The sequence below is a fragment of the Hermetia illucens genome, chromosome 6 (assembly GCF_905115235.1).
Source record: "Hermetia illucens chromosome 6, iHerIll2.2.curated.20191125, whole genome shotgun sequence".
In the NCBI taxonomy this organism is placed as follows: Eukaryota; Metazoa; Arthropoda; class Insecta; order Diptera; family Stratiomyidae; genus Hermetia; species Hermetia illucens.
Genome location: NC_051854.1, coordinates 78,032,292 through 78,051,866, shown reverse-complemented (window position 1 = coordinate 78,051,866; position 19,575 = coordinate 78,032,292). Strand labels below are relative to the sequence as shown.

The 19,575-nt window shown below is 44.4% G+C and overlaps 1 protein-coding gene across 1 annotated transcript; it reads right to left on the bottom strand.

The window, feature by feature from the left end:
• Positions 1–1,555: 1,555 nt before the first annotated feature.
• Positions 1,556–15,787, bottom strand: LOC119659730 (coiled-coil domain-containing protein 39). Its single transcript, XM_038067986.1, has 10 exons — positions 15,542–15,787; positions 15,325–15,472; positions 14,700–15,271; positions 14,307–14,636; positions 14,146–14,247; positions 13,865–14,086; positions 8,264–8,834; positions 8,039–8,204; positions 1,787–2,178; positions 1,556–1,732 (listed from the first exon to the last, which is right to left on the bottom strand). Exons 1-10 carry the CDS (start codon positions 15,761–15,763, stop codon positions 1,578–1,580), a joined length of 2,880 nt encoding a protein of 959 aa, XP_037923914.1. The 5' UTR covers positions 15,764–15,787; the 3' UTR covers positions 1,556–1,577.
• Between the last annotated feature and the right edge of the window lie 3,788 nt (positions 15,788–19,575).

Sequence of the window (19,575 nt, the reverse complement as noted above, 5' to 3'; positions counted from 1 at the left end):
TCTCAAAGTTGTAGTCTCCTATCTTTATTCTTCCCATTTGACCAGTGCGGTTTGATGTTGCCACCATATATTTTGTCTTGCCTTCATTGATGTGCACCCCAAGATCTCGCATCAATCGCCGCCTGCTCGATCTGGATGAAGGCAGTTTGTACATCTCGGGTCGTTCTTCCCATGATGTCGATATCGTCAGCATAGGTCAGTAGTTGGGTGGACTTAAAGACGATCGTACCTCTCGCATTTACCTCAGCATCACGATTTATCTAGTGTGAAAAGTAAAAAGACTTTTGGTCCATCCTGTGTAATATTTTTATTCGTTTCACTGCCCTTGAGAAAGTGGCTTAGAAGAATTAAACATTTTCCAGAAAGCTCATACGCGCGTATTTCCACCAAGTTTTCTACAGAGAAGCTTTGAAGCATCATTCGCTCACAGGTTCCATTAAGATCAATTCTAAATGAATCTTTAATTAAACTCTGCCTTTGAGAGATTACACGTTTGGTGGCAAATTGCGGTTGCAGCGAGATTGCACCTGTGTGGACAAGTTGATCAGGTTGTGGCAACCTCAACTTGCCCACACACGTTCAATCTCACGCCAACCAACAACTTGGCTGCATGGCTGTGGCTAATGTAATGCAATTGTACACGATGACAACGCAAAATCAAGGTAAATATTCGTTGAAGGTTTGCAGTTTCCTTCCAGCGGCAAGCCTGTAGACGGACAAATTGTTGAGTCAAATTAGAAAGTCCTTAGAACAGAAAACCGATATAGGGGTTAGCAGGCTGGAGATCACTATAGTCCGCAAGGATATAAAGGAGATAACCGCGAAGTAGGGAGAGTGAGAATAGGCTGAGTTCTGTAACGGCATTGGGAGCAGGTGACACTGAAGTGGCGCTTTAGATGAATTGAATTTGATCACATTGCGGATACATTCACCAGTTCCAAAATCATATCAACAAAACCTGTGGAGCTGATCTATTGCTTACTGTGCCAAGAGAAAGAGGGTGTGAACCATCGACACTTGCAGGTAACAGCAGGTGCCCGCTAAAGAATATTTGGGCGCACGAGGGTCCCATGTGTATAATACATGGCTCGTAATGTACATGCATTGTTCACAGTTTCGTAGGGGTTGTGGCTACATCCACATGGCGGACAGAGACCTTTGGGCTTGAAGCATGAAGTTGCGCTTATGACTCCGAGTGCCATATTCCTTGATTCGGTAGAGATTTAGGTATGTCTTGCATCCACCAGTATGAGTGCTCAGCCATACACTCAGTATAGACTATTAGCGTTGTTGCTTGTCAAAGCCGGGCCCTGATTATGGTCACGAAATCCGTGTTTTAAGAAGACAGCGCAGTTAAACTTAAACGCCGGGAACTCACTTTAAACCACCGGCACGTAATACTGTTGAGGTAAACTCAACCCGAAGGTTGGCTGAATAAATTTTAAGTACAATTTCTTTCGAACAACTCCTATTAAGGACGAAAACTAAAGAAGTATTCGTAAATTAATAATTTTATTTATATTTTCAAACACAAACACAATTTAAGTCAGTTGAAAAGAGTCCTGGAAATGATCAATCTAAAGGTATTTCTTCGTTGAACCAGCAGATTTTTCTGAACACAGCTTGCCTGAGAACACAGGAAATTCTAATGACACAACACTGGGTTGGGCGGAGCCGATAGCACATCTTCTCAATACACTTTTGGAGGAAGTCGAAATCGTTGAAACTGAAGCTGAAGTAAATAATGGCAACATAATTATTCAGGATAAATTTACAACATCCTCACCTCTCGATGAAGCACTGAAGATTTCCAAGCTAGCTTGGCTAACGGAGCGAATAGTCCTTTCCGAGTAGTCGCTCTGATATGAAGACATATGTTTCACCCGTTTCACTTGGGGGATTTTCATGCCCTTCTCGTATAGCAATGTGGAAACGACCGGTGCTAAATCTGGGCTCATTTCTACGAGATCAGCTAGAAGTTGGAGGCCAGTTGTATTCTTTTCTTCTAGTTCACGTAGGTCTAATTCACGTTCGAATTGGACGAAGTTGTCACCTTCACAACATCTTTGACGAGCGACCTTATGAGCAGCTTTCAATTCTCTTTCGGCGCGTTGGATTTTTTGTTTTTGATCGGTGAGTTCTTTGTGTATTTTGATGAGAATATCATTATTATCCATTCTGGAAGTAGAAAGAAGAAAAAGATGATTTTATTGGACTTTCTTACCGTTAAATGCTTAGTTGCGAAATAGAAACCAACTCTAGCTAATTCGTCGTATATTTCACTGAGGAGTCGGACTTCACTTCGGCGAAAGACTTGAAAATTCAGACATGTTGTGTTTATTCGAGAAAACTCCGCTCCCCTCCTCTGCAATTTGAGCTATCCTAGGTATAGTGCAGGTGGTATGCTGAGTTTTGTAGCCTTTTTTCAATTTTTTGCTAGTAGCAGTGGAAAACGTCTCGTCCACGTTTTCGGCATACATTTCCGCCTCCATTTCGCCTGTGTCGCGTCTCCCTAAAATGGCACTGCCCTAGGATATCCCTCTGTTTACGGTCCTTGTTAAGTGACTCCCAAATCTGATATAGGTACTACCAAAAGCGTAGAGCCTCATGTACAGCTTTGACCAACAATGTCGCCAGGAAAGTACTTAAGGGGTACTGCTGCTTCTGGTATAATGCCCATTGAATCGCATTAATTGCTTCGGATGGTGATGGCAGAGTTCCAAGCAGTTAGGTCTTTTCTTAGGATTATTGTATTATACCCTAAAACTATCTATTCAAGTTCTTGCCTGTGGCTTACGCAGGCTTTTATAAATTAAAGCGTGCTTTCCAGGGCAAATTTAAAGGTTAAACTAAACCGTTCCAACCAATCTTCGACTAAGGTCTGAGGATATGAGGCAGACGCATACAAAATATAGAATACATATGGCCGAAATTACTACCGCGATTCTCGTCATATGATACTTGAATTAGTATTGCCCCATTCAAAAACCGCGTATCCAAGTAATAAAAAATAAGAGACACACAGACAAAGACAGCTTACGGTTTCGTTCAGGGCAGAGGGAGCCCATCAGGCGCTGCCTTATCTCTGCTCTGAGAGCACCGTGGTCGAGTTGATGCGGGTTTAGAATCCCTCAATCCCTAAACAAAACAATCTAGTTGTTGCCAAGCTTTGGACTGAAGTATGGCAAATTCGATATAATTCGCACCCACGTTGTGTATTACTAATTATAAAAAGGAGCGACTAGACGAATCCATAAACCTTAGCCTGAAAAGACGAGTCCATGAGCCGCAATCCCTAAACAAAAACAGAAAAACTTACTGAGGTTCTAATGACTCTCTAGAGCTTCGGCTTTCTACCGAAAAAATTGGCACGTTAAATTTGACCGTTCTGCTAAGTCTTGCAGCTTCACCGTTCGGCAGTGGATGGCCTAACGCCAAATACTGGCTCTGATCCCATCATTATGGAGCTTGACCGAGTTGCGTTGTAGGTTTGTAAGCCTCTTCATTATCAACACTGTACGAGAACCTTGGTAACCACATCTGGAATGTTTTGTTTGGCCAGCGAAGTTTCAGCAAAAACTGGTGGCAGCTATATACATATGTAGACCTCACATAATATTTTTTTGTGCGTATATGAAGGTGAAAAATCTAAAAAAGGCTCATCGGCTCCAGTTCCGCCGCAGAAACGCCGGAAGTAGAGGGGCGGGTGTGGGCACCCACTAAAAATCAATCCCGGTCTCTTCAGCCCTAACTCGCGGTCCCGCGACCGCCATTTAGGTATTACTTCGTGGGCTGGGTTTGCTTTTAGGTACTCGTTCTCCTTCTTTAAAATTTCCTGCTTCAGCAACTCCTTCTGTATTGTCCCGATTGCGGAGGAAATGTAAGGCAGTTCTCCTTCAACCTCTGAATCTCCGCAATCAATTTCTCCGGACTCACGGTCTCGTCCAACGGGTTCCTCCTCTCCATTGCGAAGCTTGAGCAGTGAAGCATCACATGCTCAGATATTTGATAGCCGTCTTTGATACGACTGTATATTCACCGACTTGCACTTTCACAGTGTTCTGACCGCTTCCTCCGCGTCCTCCACATAGTTTGGGTGTTTTGCTGTAAAAGCAACAGCTAGATCATTTGCAAAGCCGACAATCGCATTCCCCCAGAGATCGGAGGAGCAAGTACCCTATTCTACATGATATTTCACAACAGGATGCCCAGCACCGATCCCTGTGTACCCCTGCTGTGACAATGTACTCTTTTATTCGTGCCGTACCGGAGAGCCCTCTCTGAAAGGTCATTTTTTACTAGATTCACTAGATACTCGGAGACACCTATGGCAGTCAACGCCTCTTTAGTTATGTTCAAGTTGCTTGTTGCATCCACCGTAAATTGGGCACACCGAAAACCAACGAGGATGGGTAGGATTCTGTTGTAAATGAGCATCTCCTTCATCTTCCCCATTGTATCCAGCAGCAGATGAGACTATATGGTGCGGGGTCTCCAGATGGCGAGCTGGACTTGGGAAGCAATACTAACTTTTACTTTTTCCACTGGACAGGGAATATTACTTTTTTTAGGCATGCTTCAAAAGTGTTGACAAAAAAGGTTGCGCCTAATCTTCGCTGCCAGTTTGAAAGCCCGGTTAGGAATCCAAACCTGGGGCCTTGTTGTCGCCGATTCTATCACATATTTCCTGCCACACCTCCACAATTATTGGAGGTATCATGCCCACATTTAGCTGGATAAACGGTTATCCATTATTTTCGTGGTGAGGGAACAGAGTGGTAACAATCCCTTTTAGGAGGTGCAGGCAGGTCACATGGGGTGATCTCTGCCACCGTTTCATTACCACTCTGTAGGGGGCTTTGTAGGCCCACAAGGGTTTATATTGACACACAGCTGTTTGGGGCAGTTCTTTTTACTCCTCCGAATGGCTTCTCTTAAGCGGCTACGGCCACGGGAACATATGGATCGCAAACTTGTAATTTCGTTGTACCACTAGCAGTTGGGTTACTTACTGAGAAGCAATTGCCTTCTGGGCGATTCGCCCTTGATTTCTATGAAGATTGCCTGGTGGTCGCTATAAGTATAATCCTCACTGACATGCCAAGCGATTCTACTGACTAAAGCGGATCTCACGTTTTTCAGGTTCACTATAGGTCCCTTCCCCGGAAAGTGTATTAGGACCCAATATTCGCGAGTACCACGTCTAACTCCAAGAATGCTTCGAGAAGAAGACATCCTCTCACATTCGTTGTCTAACTGCCCCATTCAAGAGTCCCCGAATTAAAATCACCTGCTACCCTCTTGCATCCGAAACCAGAGCGCTAGGCAGAGCATAGGAGCTGTATATGTGGATTCCTTTCACCTTCGTTCTGATGAAACCTTTTTCCGTGTACTCCATTATTTCCTAGAAAGCTTGTTCTCCACAAGCCCATAGCGCTGCTTGGCCCGTTTAATCTTTGACCCAAATGCCACCACCGTGGTTTTGATATGGTTCACTAATCATGGTCACATCGATGTGTTTCTCGAGGATGGTTTGCGAGAGTAGGTCCCGCGCCACCTGTGTGCTAATCAGCGATTTGTGTGCAGGGCTCTTCTGTATTCCGGGCACCTGCTCCTGCCGGCAATGTGCCGATGGAAGACACCCTCTTTCCCTTTGCACAGTAGCAGTTCCGCAGTTCTTCCTGATATGTCCTTCTACTCCACATCTCCTACATTGCTTCGACCTGTCATTTGAACTGGTGCATGCCTTCGCAATGTAACTTAAACCAAAGCATCTAAAGCATCGCGTCTGTGCCATTCACTTCTTAAGCCAACATATAGCCCAGTCTATTCTCACTCTCCCTGTTATTAACAGTTGAGTGCTATCTCTACTGTAGGCTGATGATGGCGGTTTGTGTTGCCCCGTAGTCTTTCCACAGCGTTTTCACCGCTTACTCTTGTAGTTCGATAAGGTCGAACTATGTACTTCTTCAAGGCATCGTGGACCTGCTCCTTCCTGGTAATCTCATCTATATCTTTTGCAGATCATAGTGGTCTCGGTCTGCTAGCCCATGTGGCGGTTTCCTGCACTACTGATTTTCCGTCCAGCGAAGGTCTCCTTTTTGGGATCGTCTAATGCGACTGATATTACCTCCAAAGTTGGTGAGTTTCGAGTCTGTCTTCACTCTTCTGAGAATGCCAGCATATGTTCCTTCACCTCGTTTGAAAATTATAATTACCTCCGGTCTTATCTTCATCCGATCGCTGCTTTTTAGGAATGGTGCTTTTCTCCCGGCTTCCGCATCCGGTTTTAGAGATCCGCTCCCTTCTCCCGAAGTCGTGGTTGCAGCAATTTCGTCGACAACTTCTGACATCGTCCTCATGTGCTCCACTTTTTTTAGATTTCAGTCCTTTTTTATTTTGGAGGGTTGCTTCCCTGTTGATTCTCTCAGCCTATTCTGTAGCCTCTTCCCCGATTTATCCCCTTTCGTATTTTGAACAGGCGTTATTTGTATCGTCTCGCTTAGTTTTTCCTTCGACAACTCTCCCTCTCTTTCGAACTGGGTCTTGTCGTACCCCGAACGAATGCCTCTTGTCATGGCGCTTATATTTTAATAATTATTCCTGCGCTGCTTTATGAACTCACACAGCTTCTTTATTTGCCCACGGCAATAAAGACAGCTCCTGATTAATCGTTGCCTCCAATACCGCTCGGGTGATTCGGTACTAATGATTCCCCTCATCGAAAACTCCCGCTACACACTTCCCACTGAGCCCGTGTGGGTGGGGATCTGCAAAGAATGAGCTTCTTTTGAACGGGTCTATCGATGGAGCTAGTTCCAATTCCTCCTGCATGCTTGCATCATTAGATGCAACAGTAGCCAAAGTGCTACTGAAGCACTGATATCGGCGACCGGGAGGACGCCTGACCATTTCCAAAAACCGCTGGTATTGGGTTTCCGAAGCCCTGCACCGTGACTTTATTCTCCTTCTGCTCCTTCATGTTTTGTTTTATTTCTGGATATCGTTCCTAGCCGCTAAGACATAGTACCCTCGATGTCCATAAATGGGTTTTATGAGTATTTCTTTTCGAATAGCCTTTTCCATTTTTTGCCGCAAGCTCCTTGAGTGCCGTCTCGGGGGATTGGCTTTTCGGACAGACATGCTACCTGTGCGCCAAGCATTTATATGTTCTGAATGTGTAGACCCAGAGCTTTCACTTCCTCAGTTACTAGGGCAGAAACGATGTCATCTTGGCCTGCAGATGTTTTCTCAAATGACAGTCTTTGTGTTGAGGCCTGTTTACTCGGATGAATTTCGGCGCTTACCGGTAGTTTTGGATGCTGCTTGGGAAGTTCGCTTCAACTACATAACTGGTTTATTGTTTCCTCATTGCTTTCTGTATACTGTATACTTCCCGTTCTGTGAAAGTAGATTATCCTGCTCCAGGCTGGGTTCCTTGACAGGAGTCGATTTTAACTTCGAGGTCGTGTTGACAAAGATAGTCTCTTCGCAAGAATGTTTCCATAATAATCTTTGTACGAATTTCAGTCTAGAGCTGAATAGGTTTTCAAAGCTTGGCTGAGGAGTGTCCTCGTTTTGCCTAATCTGTGTTATACTATGGTGTTTCACCTTTATTTGGTGTTCCTAAATCCTCATCAACAGATGGCTCTTGTATGTAAATGCAGTTGATCTGAAGACTAATCAGGACAGTACTTTAGATGAAGATACCGTACTTCCTCATACCAAACCTTTATATTGTCGAGTAGAGGATTCCGAATTTGGCAACAACGATGATCTTAAGCAGGAGCTTAAGGTCACTGATTTTGAAATTTCTACTACCTAGAAGAAGGACACGATCAGATAAGACATATAAAACTTGCAACCAGGATAAGCTGATCCCCTAGTTTTTTAGTTCAAACTATAATGGGCGGTACCTCGATGAAAGTGATTCCTTCCAAAGAAATTCCAGCTAATAGATTTACTCAGACCTTTTTAACTATTTGAAATTTCTGATCCCACAAAAACTTAGTTAATGAAAGTAGCCAAAGTAACTTGCCTGTTACGATTCAATTCATCCAACTCCCTTTCAGCGTTCTCTCGTTTTTGACAAGCGTTTTCCAGTTCAGCTTCCTTCGAGCTGATTTCATTGTGCATGCATCTTAACTTGCTGAGCATCTCGCAATAAGTTTTCTTCAGCTCATTTAGCTCAATCAACTGTGGGTCTAAAAAACCAAAAATATTGAATCCATGTTTTCTCTGAGAAATATTATAGAAAACTTACTGTCCTCATCCGCTTGTCCGAAACTCTTCCTGTAGGCATCGTTCGAATAGTTGATAAGACAAAGTGTGTTCTCCATTGCCTTTATGTCCTTCTCGGCTTTTATCACTTTCTCGTTCAATTCGTTGCCCTCTTGTAGTAGGAGTTGTTTCTCCTGAGCTGTCTCGATACGAAGCTGGGTAACCGTCACTGTGCTTCCATCATCATTTTTCCCAAGCAGATCTATAGCTAGATTGTAACGAGTCTTCATTGCTTCAATTCTGGTACGACGTTCGACTATGTCTGCTTTAAGAGTGGTTCGCTCCTCAATTAGGTGTTTCCGTTTCATGTTCAGCAAGTTTAACTGGCTCTTCAAGTCGATTACGCGTTCATTTACCGTTTTCTCGAGTTCCATGCGGTGTTTCTCAATATTGAAGAGTTTGTTGTTATGCTTTGCAATTTGATTTTCCATTTGATTGACACGCATTTTAAGGACACTATGCTCGACAAGCCTCTCTTGATTTGAAGCAGTAAGATCTCTAAGTTTCTTGTTGCCCCCTTCATAGAACGTCTCTTTTTCCTTGATCATGAAAGCCTGGAGAAAAATTGGAAAATTTAGGGTTTCCACTCATGTGCTCTGAAGTGAGTCAAAATGTTGCTATAAAAATCAGAGGAGGGTGATCCGGAATTGAAAATCCCTAGATCCATCGCTCCAGTTCATGACAATCTGTGATAGGCTTCTGACTGGAAGATTCTGGTCACGGAGAATCACAATTGTTCCGTGCTATGCACCAACGGAGGCGTCCCATATAGCGGAGAAGTATCATCATCAACGGCGCAACAACCGGTATCCGGTCTAGGCCTGCCTTAACAAGGAACTCCAGACATCCCGGTTTTGCGCCGAGGTCCACCAATTCGATATCCCTAAAAGCTGTCTGGCATCCTGGCCTACGCCATCGCTCCATCTTAGGCAGGGTCTGCCTCGTCTTCTTTTTCTACCATAGATATTGCCCTTATAGACTTTCCGGGTGGGATCATGCTCATTCATACGGATTAAGTGACCCGCCCACCGTAACCTATTGAGCCGGATTTTATCTACAACCGGACGGTCATGGTGTCGCTCATAGATTTCGTCATTGTGTAGGCTACGGAATCGTCCATCCTCATGTAGGGGGCAAAAATTCTTCGAGGATTCTTCTCTCGAACGCGGCTAAGAGTTCGCAATTCTTCTTGCTAAGAACCTAAGTCTCCGAGGAATACATGAGGATTGGCAAGATCATTGTCTTGTACAGTAAGAGCTTTGACCCTATGGTGAAACGTCTCGAGCGGAACAGTTTTTGTAAGCTGAAATAGGCCGGTGTACGGATTTCATCATCGTAGCTATTATCGGTTGTGATTTGCGACCCTAGATAGGAGAAATTATCAACGGAATATCGATGAGCATGGGCACGTCATCAAAAATGCTCGTTTCTCGGGTGTTACACAGGGGAGTCATCAGATTTGGCTGACTGCGGAATTGAAGAAGCGGATCGATGAACGGAAGTGGTTAAAGGCTTTACTGACTGCTGTGAGTGGTGACGAGCGTGATGTACTTGAACTCCGATACCGGAGGAAAGGAAGTTCAATGTAGTGTGTGCTGTGACAAAAGGGAATTTGCAATTGCCCTGGTTAAGGAAGCGGAAGATAGTGCAGAAGGCAATGATTTCAGAAGTGTATATCGCATCACAAAAGAGCTTGCATTTGGTTGCAAATATTTAGATGGGCGAATGCGAACGATGTTAATAGTCGATTTCTTATTCACTATAACGAGAAACTGAGGAAGTAGATAGAACACTTTACCACGGTTCTTAATCGTATCACATCCGGTGAGGTTCCACCTCTTGTGGATGAAATGGCCAGTCATTATAACATTCGGATACAGACTGTTCCTCCAAGCACAAGAAAAAGCATTCCAACCATCAACGCACTCAGACGCTATAAAGCAGAGTTACTGTATATCTACCACTTCAATTTGTACCGAAATCTTGGGAATACACCTCTCCACGAGACTGGAAGAAGGCGGTAATCACTAAGATTTCAAAGAAGGGTACTCATTCTGAGTGTGACAATTGGAGGTTTATCCGCGTGCTCTCTGTCGTCGCGAAGATAATAGCTACAATAATGCTGGAGCGCATCAAAAAACATTTCGAAAAGTTGGTTGACAAGGAGCAGGCTGGTTTTCACTCCGGATCCTCCCGCATTCATCGTACCAACACCTTACGGATCGTTTCGGAATAATATGCGAAGTTTAGACCTTCGTTGATTTCAAAAAAGTTTTCGATAGTGTGAACAGGGCATCCCCTTGCCGTCCCCTTGTTGAGAAAGTGATCCGTGATGCTGATGTAAATGCAAGCGGTACGATCCTCTTTAAGTCCACCCAACTACTGGCCTATGTTGACGATATCGACATCATGGGGAAAAACCACCCGAGACGTACAAACTGCCTTCATCCAGATCGAGCAGGCGGCGCGAGATCTTGGGCTGCACATCAATGAAGGCAAGACAAAATATATGGTGGCAACGATAGCACCGAAGACCAAACAACCAACAACATCAAACCGCACTGGTCAAACAGGAAGAATAAGGATAGGAGAATACAACTTTGAGACCGTTGATAATTTCTCCTATCTAGGGTCGAAAATCACAACCGTTAATAGCTACGATGATGAAATCCGCGCACGGTTGTTGTAAGCCAACAGAGCCTATTTCAGATTACAAAAATTGTTCCCCTCGAAACGTCTCACCATAGGGTCAAAACTTTTACTGTATAAGGCAATGATTTTGCCAATCCTCATGTATTCCTCGGAAACTTGGGTTCTTAGCAAGAAAAATTGCGAACTCTTGGCCGCGTTCGAGAGAAGAATCCTCCGTAGAATTTTTGCCCCCTACATGAGGATGAACGATTCCGTAGCCTACACAATGACGAAATCTATGAGCGATACCCCGACCGTCCGGTTGTGGATAAAATCAGGCTCAATAGGTTACGGTGGGCGGGTCACTTAATCCGTATGGATGAGCATGATCCCACCCGGAAAGTCTATAAGGGCAATATCTATGGTAGAAAAAGAAGGCGAGGCAGACCCTGCCTAAGATGGAGCGATGGCGTAGGCCAGGATGCCAGACAGCTTTTAGGGATATCGAATTGGTGTACCTCGGCGCAAAACCGGGATGTCTGGAGTTCCCTATTAAGGCAGGCCTAGACCGGATACCGGTTGTTGCGCCGTTGATGATGATAATGGGTATCACCACCATCTAGATTCGGGATGGCAGCCGACGTCGGCTTCTTGCCCAAGGTTGAAAGAATGCTTTTGTTTGGACTCGATCAGATAACATGCTTTAGCGTGTATCTAAAACCGAATAAACCGAAGCAGGCTTAAGGTTTTGTAGGACGCCGCTTTGAACACGGAGGAACCGGATCCTGGCTGGGGTGTCTTCAATGCCAAGATACTCGAATAGGGCATGTCTCACCCAGACTCTAGCGAAAAACGGATCCTCGAAATGGTGGCGAAACGTGGGCACGTAGTTTTAAATGCAAAATATACGCCAATGTTCCAGTGCCTAGGCTGAGAGAGAAGCATCACGGACGTACCAGCGCGGCGCTCGTCAAAGTTCTTGGAATAGACAAAGTCGCTCTGACTGACATTTCAGGGTTAGTGGCGTGGCAGCTAGACGCCGAAATTACCGATCTGCAGGAGTATCATAAGCTCCGCTTTTGGCATAACGTTTAAACCCCTGGGAGGAGGCACGAATCAGAGTAACAGAATACCGCTAAAGGGAGACTATGTAACGCGAGAAGCCTTCTGGTCTGGCAGAACCTAGTCGACGAAATGAATGGGAATCTGTGGGGACTTGGTTATGAATTTTTCACCCAGAAAATTAGAGCTCCGCGGAAACCTTGCTCACTTTATAGCGAACAGATGGACCACACTATATAGATATTATTCCCAAAACCATTCCACATTGGTTGATGATAACGGCGCGGCAGGCGTCGAAGATTGTCCACTTTTCACCATGAAGGAGTTTTTGGAGCTAGTTCTCACTATGAAAAAAAAGAAGGCGCCAAGTCTTGATGGTATATCAGCAGAAGTACATAAACTGGTGTTCCACCATTGGCCTAGCCTTTTTCGGCGCCTGAAAGAGGGCATTTTTTCTTGCCGCTTAAGTGATAAGGCTCTTGAGCGCTTGAGCTACAGTTTGCATACTGACCACTGTGTAATTTTGACAAGTTCGAGAAAATCCTCGAAAAGCTCATCAGGAGTAAACTAGTTGAAACGATACGTGCTGCAGAGAACCTACCCCCAAGACAGTCCAGTTTTAGAGCAGAGGTATCCACGGTAGACGCTGTTATGGAGGTTGTGGGTGCGGTTCATCGAGGACGGGCGCACACGAATTCATTCCATGTGTCGAGCTATCTTTTGCGGATATTGAAGTATTATCTGAGAGACCGTTTCCTGCTCAGGGGACATGCTCATCCCGCGGGTAAGCGGATGGATGCTCATGGTTTCAGTATTGCGCTGAAAATAAAATGGAAGTAGCCTCAGCTTAATCAAAACGAGAATTTCGACAATGCGTTCCATATCGGTAGGTAAGTTGATTATTGAATTAAAACCAATGGTCAAGTAACAGGTTACGTTTGATTCGAAGATGAACTATTTCGAGCAAATCACAGTAGCAGGGGACAAGGTTGCAACTGAAGTTTGGGGGTAGGGTTGAGTTGAAGATCCTACACCTACCAAGAGACGTCTTCTTATTGTCGCAACACACAAGCAGGTGGACCATATGGTTCACCGGCAAGTTAGATTCGTTCTTACACAGCTTCTAAGCGGGCATGAAGGTTTTTGGTCTTATCTCCACGAGGTTGGAAAGGGATGATCTTTTAACTATGTGTTGTTCAATGTAGTGGGGGACGGCAATGATCACAAGTTTCCTCTTGTGAAATATTGCGAAAGCGACTTCGTCAACGACTTTATGCAGACACTGGGGAGCTCTCTGCAGATAAGGCTCTCAGAGATATACTACGGAACCGTGTTGCGCACTACATTCTTCTTATCGCGAAGAAAATTGGGCTCGATCAGTGGTTATATCGGATGGCAAGGGTTTCCTTGAACTAACAAATCTTTTTCTCCATTCCTGAATTCCTTAATTTGAAGGCTAACTAGACCGGGGGAGAGAGGGAGCAACCACGAGGTAATGTGTCAAACGATTCCAGGCTAGTTCTCTGATAATGGAAGATGTTTATTTGGTAGTTCGATGTCGTGCCATTTGGGGAGTCGAACCCTACGTGCGTAAACATCAACGCCTTGCTTGCATCTGGTAAGCTTGGTGGAATATAAAAGCATAGTACAACAAGGGAAAGGTGCTTTCCGAAGCGAGCTAGAACACCTCGTTTCTATACATCAGGCGGCAATATGGCCAGAATTGCGCCCACCCAGGAATCTACCCTGTTTAAATTCAGGTGCTTATTCGCAACTGTGTATACTATTATCCGATATCCAATCACGCTACAAATTTCTCTGCAATCAGTGAGATTTGAACGCAATTCCTATATATACGCAATGTCATCGAATCTATCTCTAGGAAACATACCATCCTTTCCATTTCATGCATGTCATGATTGTAGTTGCTAGTCAGGTTTCTCATGTCATCTTCTACTTGTTTCACTTGAAGCTGTAGCAAATCCAGCTGTTGGGTGGCACGATCATTATGTTTCTCCAGCGCAGTGATACGAGCCTCCTTCTCTGGATCAATGTCCTTTTGCACACCCATCAACTTACTGATTTTCATTTCCAGTTGCTGCACTTTAAATCCCTGAAAATGAAAAGGATACGTGTAACTCTGCTTCCCCTGAGATCTGACAGTGTTCTTACCATATTGTATGAATGTTCAATTTTCCGGGATAACTCCTTTTCATCGTCCTTTAATGATTTCCGCGTATTTACCAAGGATGCCTCAGCTCCACGGTTTTGAATCTAAACATCAGAAGTTCAGAAATTAAAAATATAGAAGGCAGTATATAGAGCATTGGTACATTAAGGATCTTTTCTTCACTCCTCAAGTTTGCAAGTTGTTGCTGGGATCTATAGAAGACGTTGTTGAGCCGAACCGTCTCCTGACTTAAGTGGTATTTAATCTTCTCCTCCGCCTCCAGCAGTTCGTCCAGTTGTGCTAAGCGTTCCGAGGAGCTAGTGGTCTCGTTTTGGAACTTCTTGTAACGCTGTCCCAGTTCATCGATTTGCTTTTCAACTTCCTTCATAGTTTGGTCTATACGCATCTTGTCGGTGACCGTTTTATTATTCTGGCGCCGTTGTTGCTGCAACTTTTGCATCATAGCGCTGAGCTCCTTCTGAATAATTTGCACCTAAAATTGAGGTTGAAAGTTCAAGTCAATAGTTATGCTCGTTGGAAAAGATGATAATCTAACTTCATTCGCCTTTAAAGTATTTAGATCGACAGCATCGGCTAGACGGTTTTTGGCATCGGAAATTTCGTCGTTCAATTCGTCAATTGCTTTTTCGACCTCTTTGTTATCAGCGACTTGCTGATTCAAAAAATGCTCCTGTTCTTTCAGTTCCGCCTGCTTTTCCTTTGAGTAAGCTTTCGCTTCCTCCAAGTCTTTTTCGCATTGTTCTATATCACTTTCACGCTGAGACATCTGTTGCACAGCGTCCTTCCAGGTTTGAATCAGTTGACGCCGTTCCATGTGCGCTTGACGATACAGCTGCGCCGTACGTTGCAGGACTTGTTCCACTGATTTCTGCTCTTCATATAAATCAATCAGGGTCTTCTTCTGTTTATTGACATTATCCTGGATGAGCCGACGTTTGTTTTCCAGCTTTTTAGCGTTGCTTTCATCTTCCTTGCAATAACGTTCAATGAGTTTATTGGCTTCATCTCCTTTGGTCATGGCCTGTTGCCATTCGGCTTGAGTTTGCCTAGCCCAGTCGAGTTTCTCAGAGAGTTTCTCGATATTTTTGCGAATCCGTTTGATATGAGCTAGGAATAGAAATGTCATCCGCTGGAAATTAATTTGAATAAAATGCTCCTACATGCGGTAGTGCTCTCGTACTGTTTGATCTCTTCGTGCTCCTTTTCCAAGTCCATCAACAAACTCACGTATTTGTTATCATCGTACTCCGCCAGCTTTGAGAGATGAGACTCCGTTGTGAGTTGCGACCGGTGCGCGTTCACTAATTTCTGGATTTTAAGGAAACAAACTAATTATCCTTAAAACGAAAACCTAAACTGACGAGTTCCGCAACATACCACATTTTGACCGATATTGCTCTCAGCATTGCTGAAATGAGCTGCTAAATTGCCAACTCTCGATTGGACGATTTCAAGTGCAGCAGCTTTCTCAGCCTTGTCCTTAAGGAGTTCGTTGATAGCATTCAATAGACCCCGGTTTTCCTCGTTGGCTACGGGTACCATATTCCCGTCAGTCCACCCCATGGATTCCATCACCTGTTTAATGTAGGTTTGCGCCATATTTGCTTCTCTTTTGGCCGTAGCTTCTTCTCTCTATATAAAGATAACAAAGATATTTTTTTTAAAAATAGAAATTAAGTTATTGCTTGACAAAAGTTGACGTATTTATGAATTGCCTGTTATATTGATGTTTCCCGAAGTTATTTGATCGATATTGCACACGAACATATGTAGCTGAAATGGCGGCGCTAACTAAATGTAAACCATTTAGTTGCTATGGTTATATCCTTGTTGTCTACAGATTTGATTCCAGTCTTATTTACAATAGAAAATCCTGTTGTGCTTCGGCATTTATAATATGAAACTCGAATGTTTTGTCAGCTTCATAAATAGTATAATAATGCCTGAATGACCGCCGCCGAGGCCAGGATTTCAGGCGAAATTTCGACAAAAACAAGGACGAATAACAATTCATTCAAATCAAGTTCAATAAGTGTCAGTTTCTAAGCAATGGGGCATCAAACCACATATGTAACGATGAGATTGGTAACATTAACAGTGATGTAATCGAAGTTTAACAAACTTTAGAATAATCTTAAACCTGAACCAAAGGATGTAATAGTTTGAATAGTCATATAAGATCTAGTCGATCCCGCTCCCTGTACAGAGATGAAGCTGCTGAGCAGCTAGCCGATACCCTATCCCAATATAGGACTGATGTAACTGCGTTTCAGGAGATGCATTGGACAGGGACCGGTTTCCTGGAGAAGAGTCGCTACACCCTATATTATAGTGGCCATCCAGTAAACCATGTGCTCGGAATAGGTTTCTTAGTCAACCAAAAAACGAAACCTGCTGTTATCGGCTCTGAAAACATAAGCGAAAGGCTATGCACTTTGCGCTTGCGGGGCAAATTTAGAAATATAAGCCTCACGCCCCTACAGAGGAGATTGCAGAGCCGAAAAAGGATACCTTCGACGGGGCAATAGAACGAACCCTCGAAGCCTGTCCCAGTTATGATATCAAAATCATACATGGGGGTTTCAACAGGCAAGTAGGGAAGGAAGGAAGGGAGCCTGTATTCAGGTGATACGTTGGCTCCCATAGCTTACATCAAAATATAATACAAATGATAGCGGACTGCGGATAATTCAATTAGCAATGTCACACGAAATGGTTGTTGGAAGTACCTGGTTTGCGTGGAAAGCGGTTCACAAACATACGTAGGCCTCTCCAGACGGGATCACTTTCAACCAAATTGACCACGTGTTGATCGAACGCCGTCACCTCTCAGCCTTGATGAATGTCAGAACATAGTGCATAGTGCTCTGGGCTCGAATAACAACACCACCCAGACAATCAGGTGAGAGCTAACACTGAAGTCATCCACAACACAGCCCACCACAACACCTATAAGAGGGAAATGGATGCCGCAATAACCACAGTCAACACAGATCCTGGAGATGAAGCATCAACCAATGATTTTCACAATCACCTGAAGAACGTTATCATACGGCCACAAACTCCAGCCGCAAAAAGAGTCGGAACGCCTGGTTTGGCGATGAATGTCAGCTAGCAACGGAACGGAAGAATGCTGCATTCTCAAAGAACGTGGGCACGCGCAGAGACTTATCACGAACTTCGTCGAGCGGAGAAGCGACTTCACAGACGGAAAAAGGAAGCCTTCGAGAACCAACCGGTCTGTGAATTGGAAAAGTACAGGGAGCAATCGCACCAGGCACAGAAAGTGGAAGTTTTACCAAAAAATCAGCAGGATGAAGCCTTACACACCTCGATGTTGATCCTGCCAAGACAAAGATGGAAATCTGATTTCCGACAGAATGGGCATAGTGAAGCGATGGGTTGATTACTTTGTTGAAGTACTGAACAAACAGAACATCGGCGAGTTTTAGGTCCTGCCAATTGAAGACGACGGACAAATAATGCCACCGCCAAGTGTAGAAGAAACAGTCCGTAGAATTCATCGGCTTAAAAATCATAAGTCGCCAGGCGCCAATGGAATTACAGTCGAATTGGTTAAATATGGAGGCGACCAATTAAACCAAGTGGTTCATCAACTTGTGCTCAACGTGTGGGACAGCGAATCAATGCCCGACGGTGGATCATTGGCCCATATCAAAGAGGCTTCACTCCAGGCAAATCAGCAACAGATTAGATGTTCTCTGTGCGGCAAGCGTTGGAAAAACTGTTGCACCATCTCTTCATTGACTTTAAAGCCGCCTACGATAGCATAGTCGGGGTAAAACTGTACACGTGCAAGACCAGATAAAAACACCAGGATCACTCTCGAGACCATTCAAAACCAACAACGGTCTAAGACAAAGGGATGTCCTATCGTGTGTCGTCTTTAACCTGGTCCTGGAAAAGGTGATTCGTGATGCTGAGGTAAATGCAAAGGATACGATCCTATCAGCCTATGCTGGCGATATCGATATCATGGGAAGAACGACCCGAGACATACAAACTGCCTTCATCCAGATTGAGCAGGCGGTAATCGACGCGAGATCTTGGGCTGCACATCATTGAAAGCAAGACGAAGTATATGGTGGCAACGTCAACACCAAAAACCAACCAACCAACAACATCAAACCGCACTGGTCAAACGAGAAGAATAAAGACGAGAGGCTACAACTATGAGACCGTTGATAATTTCTCTTATCTAGGGTCGCAAATCACAACCGATAATAGCTACGATGATGAAATCCGTACACCGTTGTTGGCAGCCAACAGAACCTATTTCAGTTTACAAAAACTGCTTCGCTCGAAACGTTTCACCATAGGGTCAAAGCTCTTACTGTACAAGACAATGATCTTGCCAGTCCTCATGTATTCCTCGGAAACTTGGGATCTTAGCAAGAAAAATTGGGAACTCTTGGCCGCATTCGAGAGAAGAATCCTACGAAGAATTTTTGGCCCCCAATATAGGGCTGGACTATTCCGTAGTCTACACAACGACGAAATCTATGAGCGATACCATGACCGTCAGGTTGTGAATAAAGTCCGGCTCAACAGGGTGCGGTGGGCGGGTCACTTAATCCGTGTGGATGAGGATGATCCAACCCGGAAAGTCTATAAGGGCCATATCTATAGTAGAAAAAGATGACGAGGCAGACCCTGCCTGAGATCGAGCGATGGCGTAAGTCAAGACGCCAGACAGTTTTTAGAGATATCAAATTAGTGGACCTCGGAGCAAAACCGGGATGTATGGAGTTCCTTATTAAGGCAGGCCTAGACCGGATACCGGTTGCTGCGCCGTTGATGATGATGATGAATTCGCTTCTCCGTTCGACGGAGTTCGTGATAATTCTCTGCGTGTCCGCGTTTTTTGAGAATGCAACATTACTCGGTATGCGGCATTCTTCAGTTCCTCGCTTATATTCATCGTCAAATCAGCCGGTCCGACTTTTCTTTCGGCTGGGGCCAATTATCTTTGTGGCCGTATCAATGATAACGTTCTTCAGGTGGTTGTGAAGATCATTTGTTGATGCTTCATCTCCAGGATCTCTGTTGGCTGCGGTTATTGCGACATCCATTTCCCTCTTATAGAGCTGTATTGTGGATGGCTTCAGTGTTAACTCTCACCTGATTGTCAGAGGGGATTCTGGGTGATGTTGTTATTCGAGCCCGGAGCACTATGCCAACGAGATAGTGATCTAAGTCTTTATTGGCCTCCCTATAAGTTCTATCATTCATCAAGACTAAGAGGTGGCGGCATTCAATCAGCACGTGGCCAACTTGATTGAAAGTGGTCCCATCTGGAGAGGCCCATGTATGTTTGTGGACCGCTTTCCGCACAAGCCAGGTACTTCCAACAACCATTTCGTGCGATACTGAATAATCCGCAGTTCGTT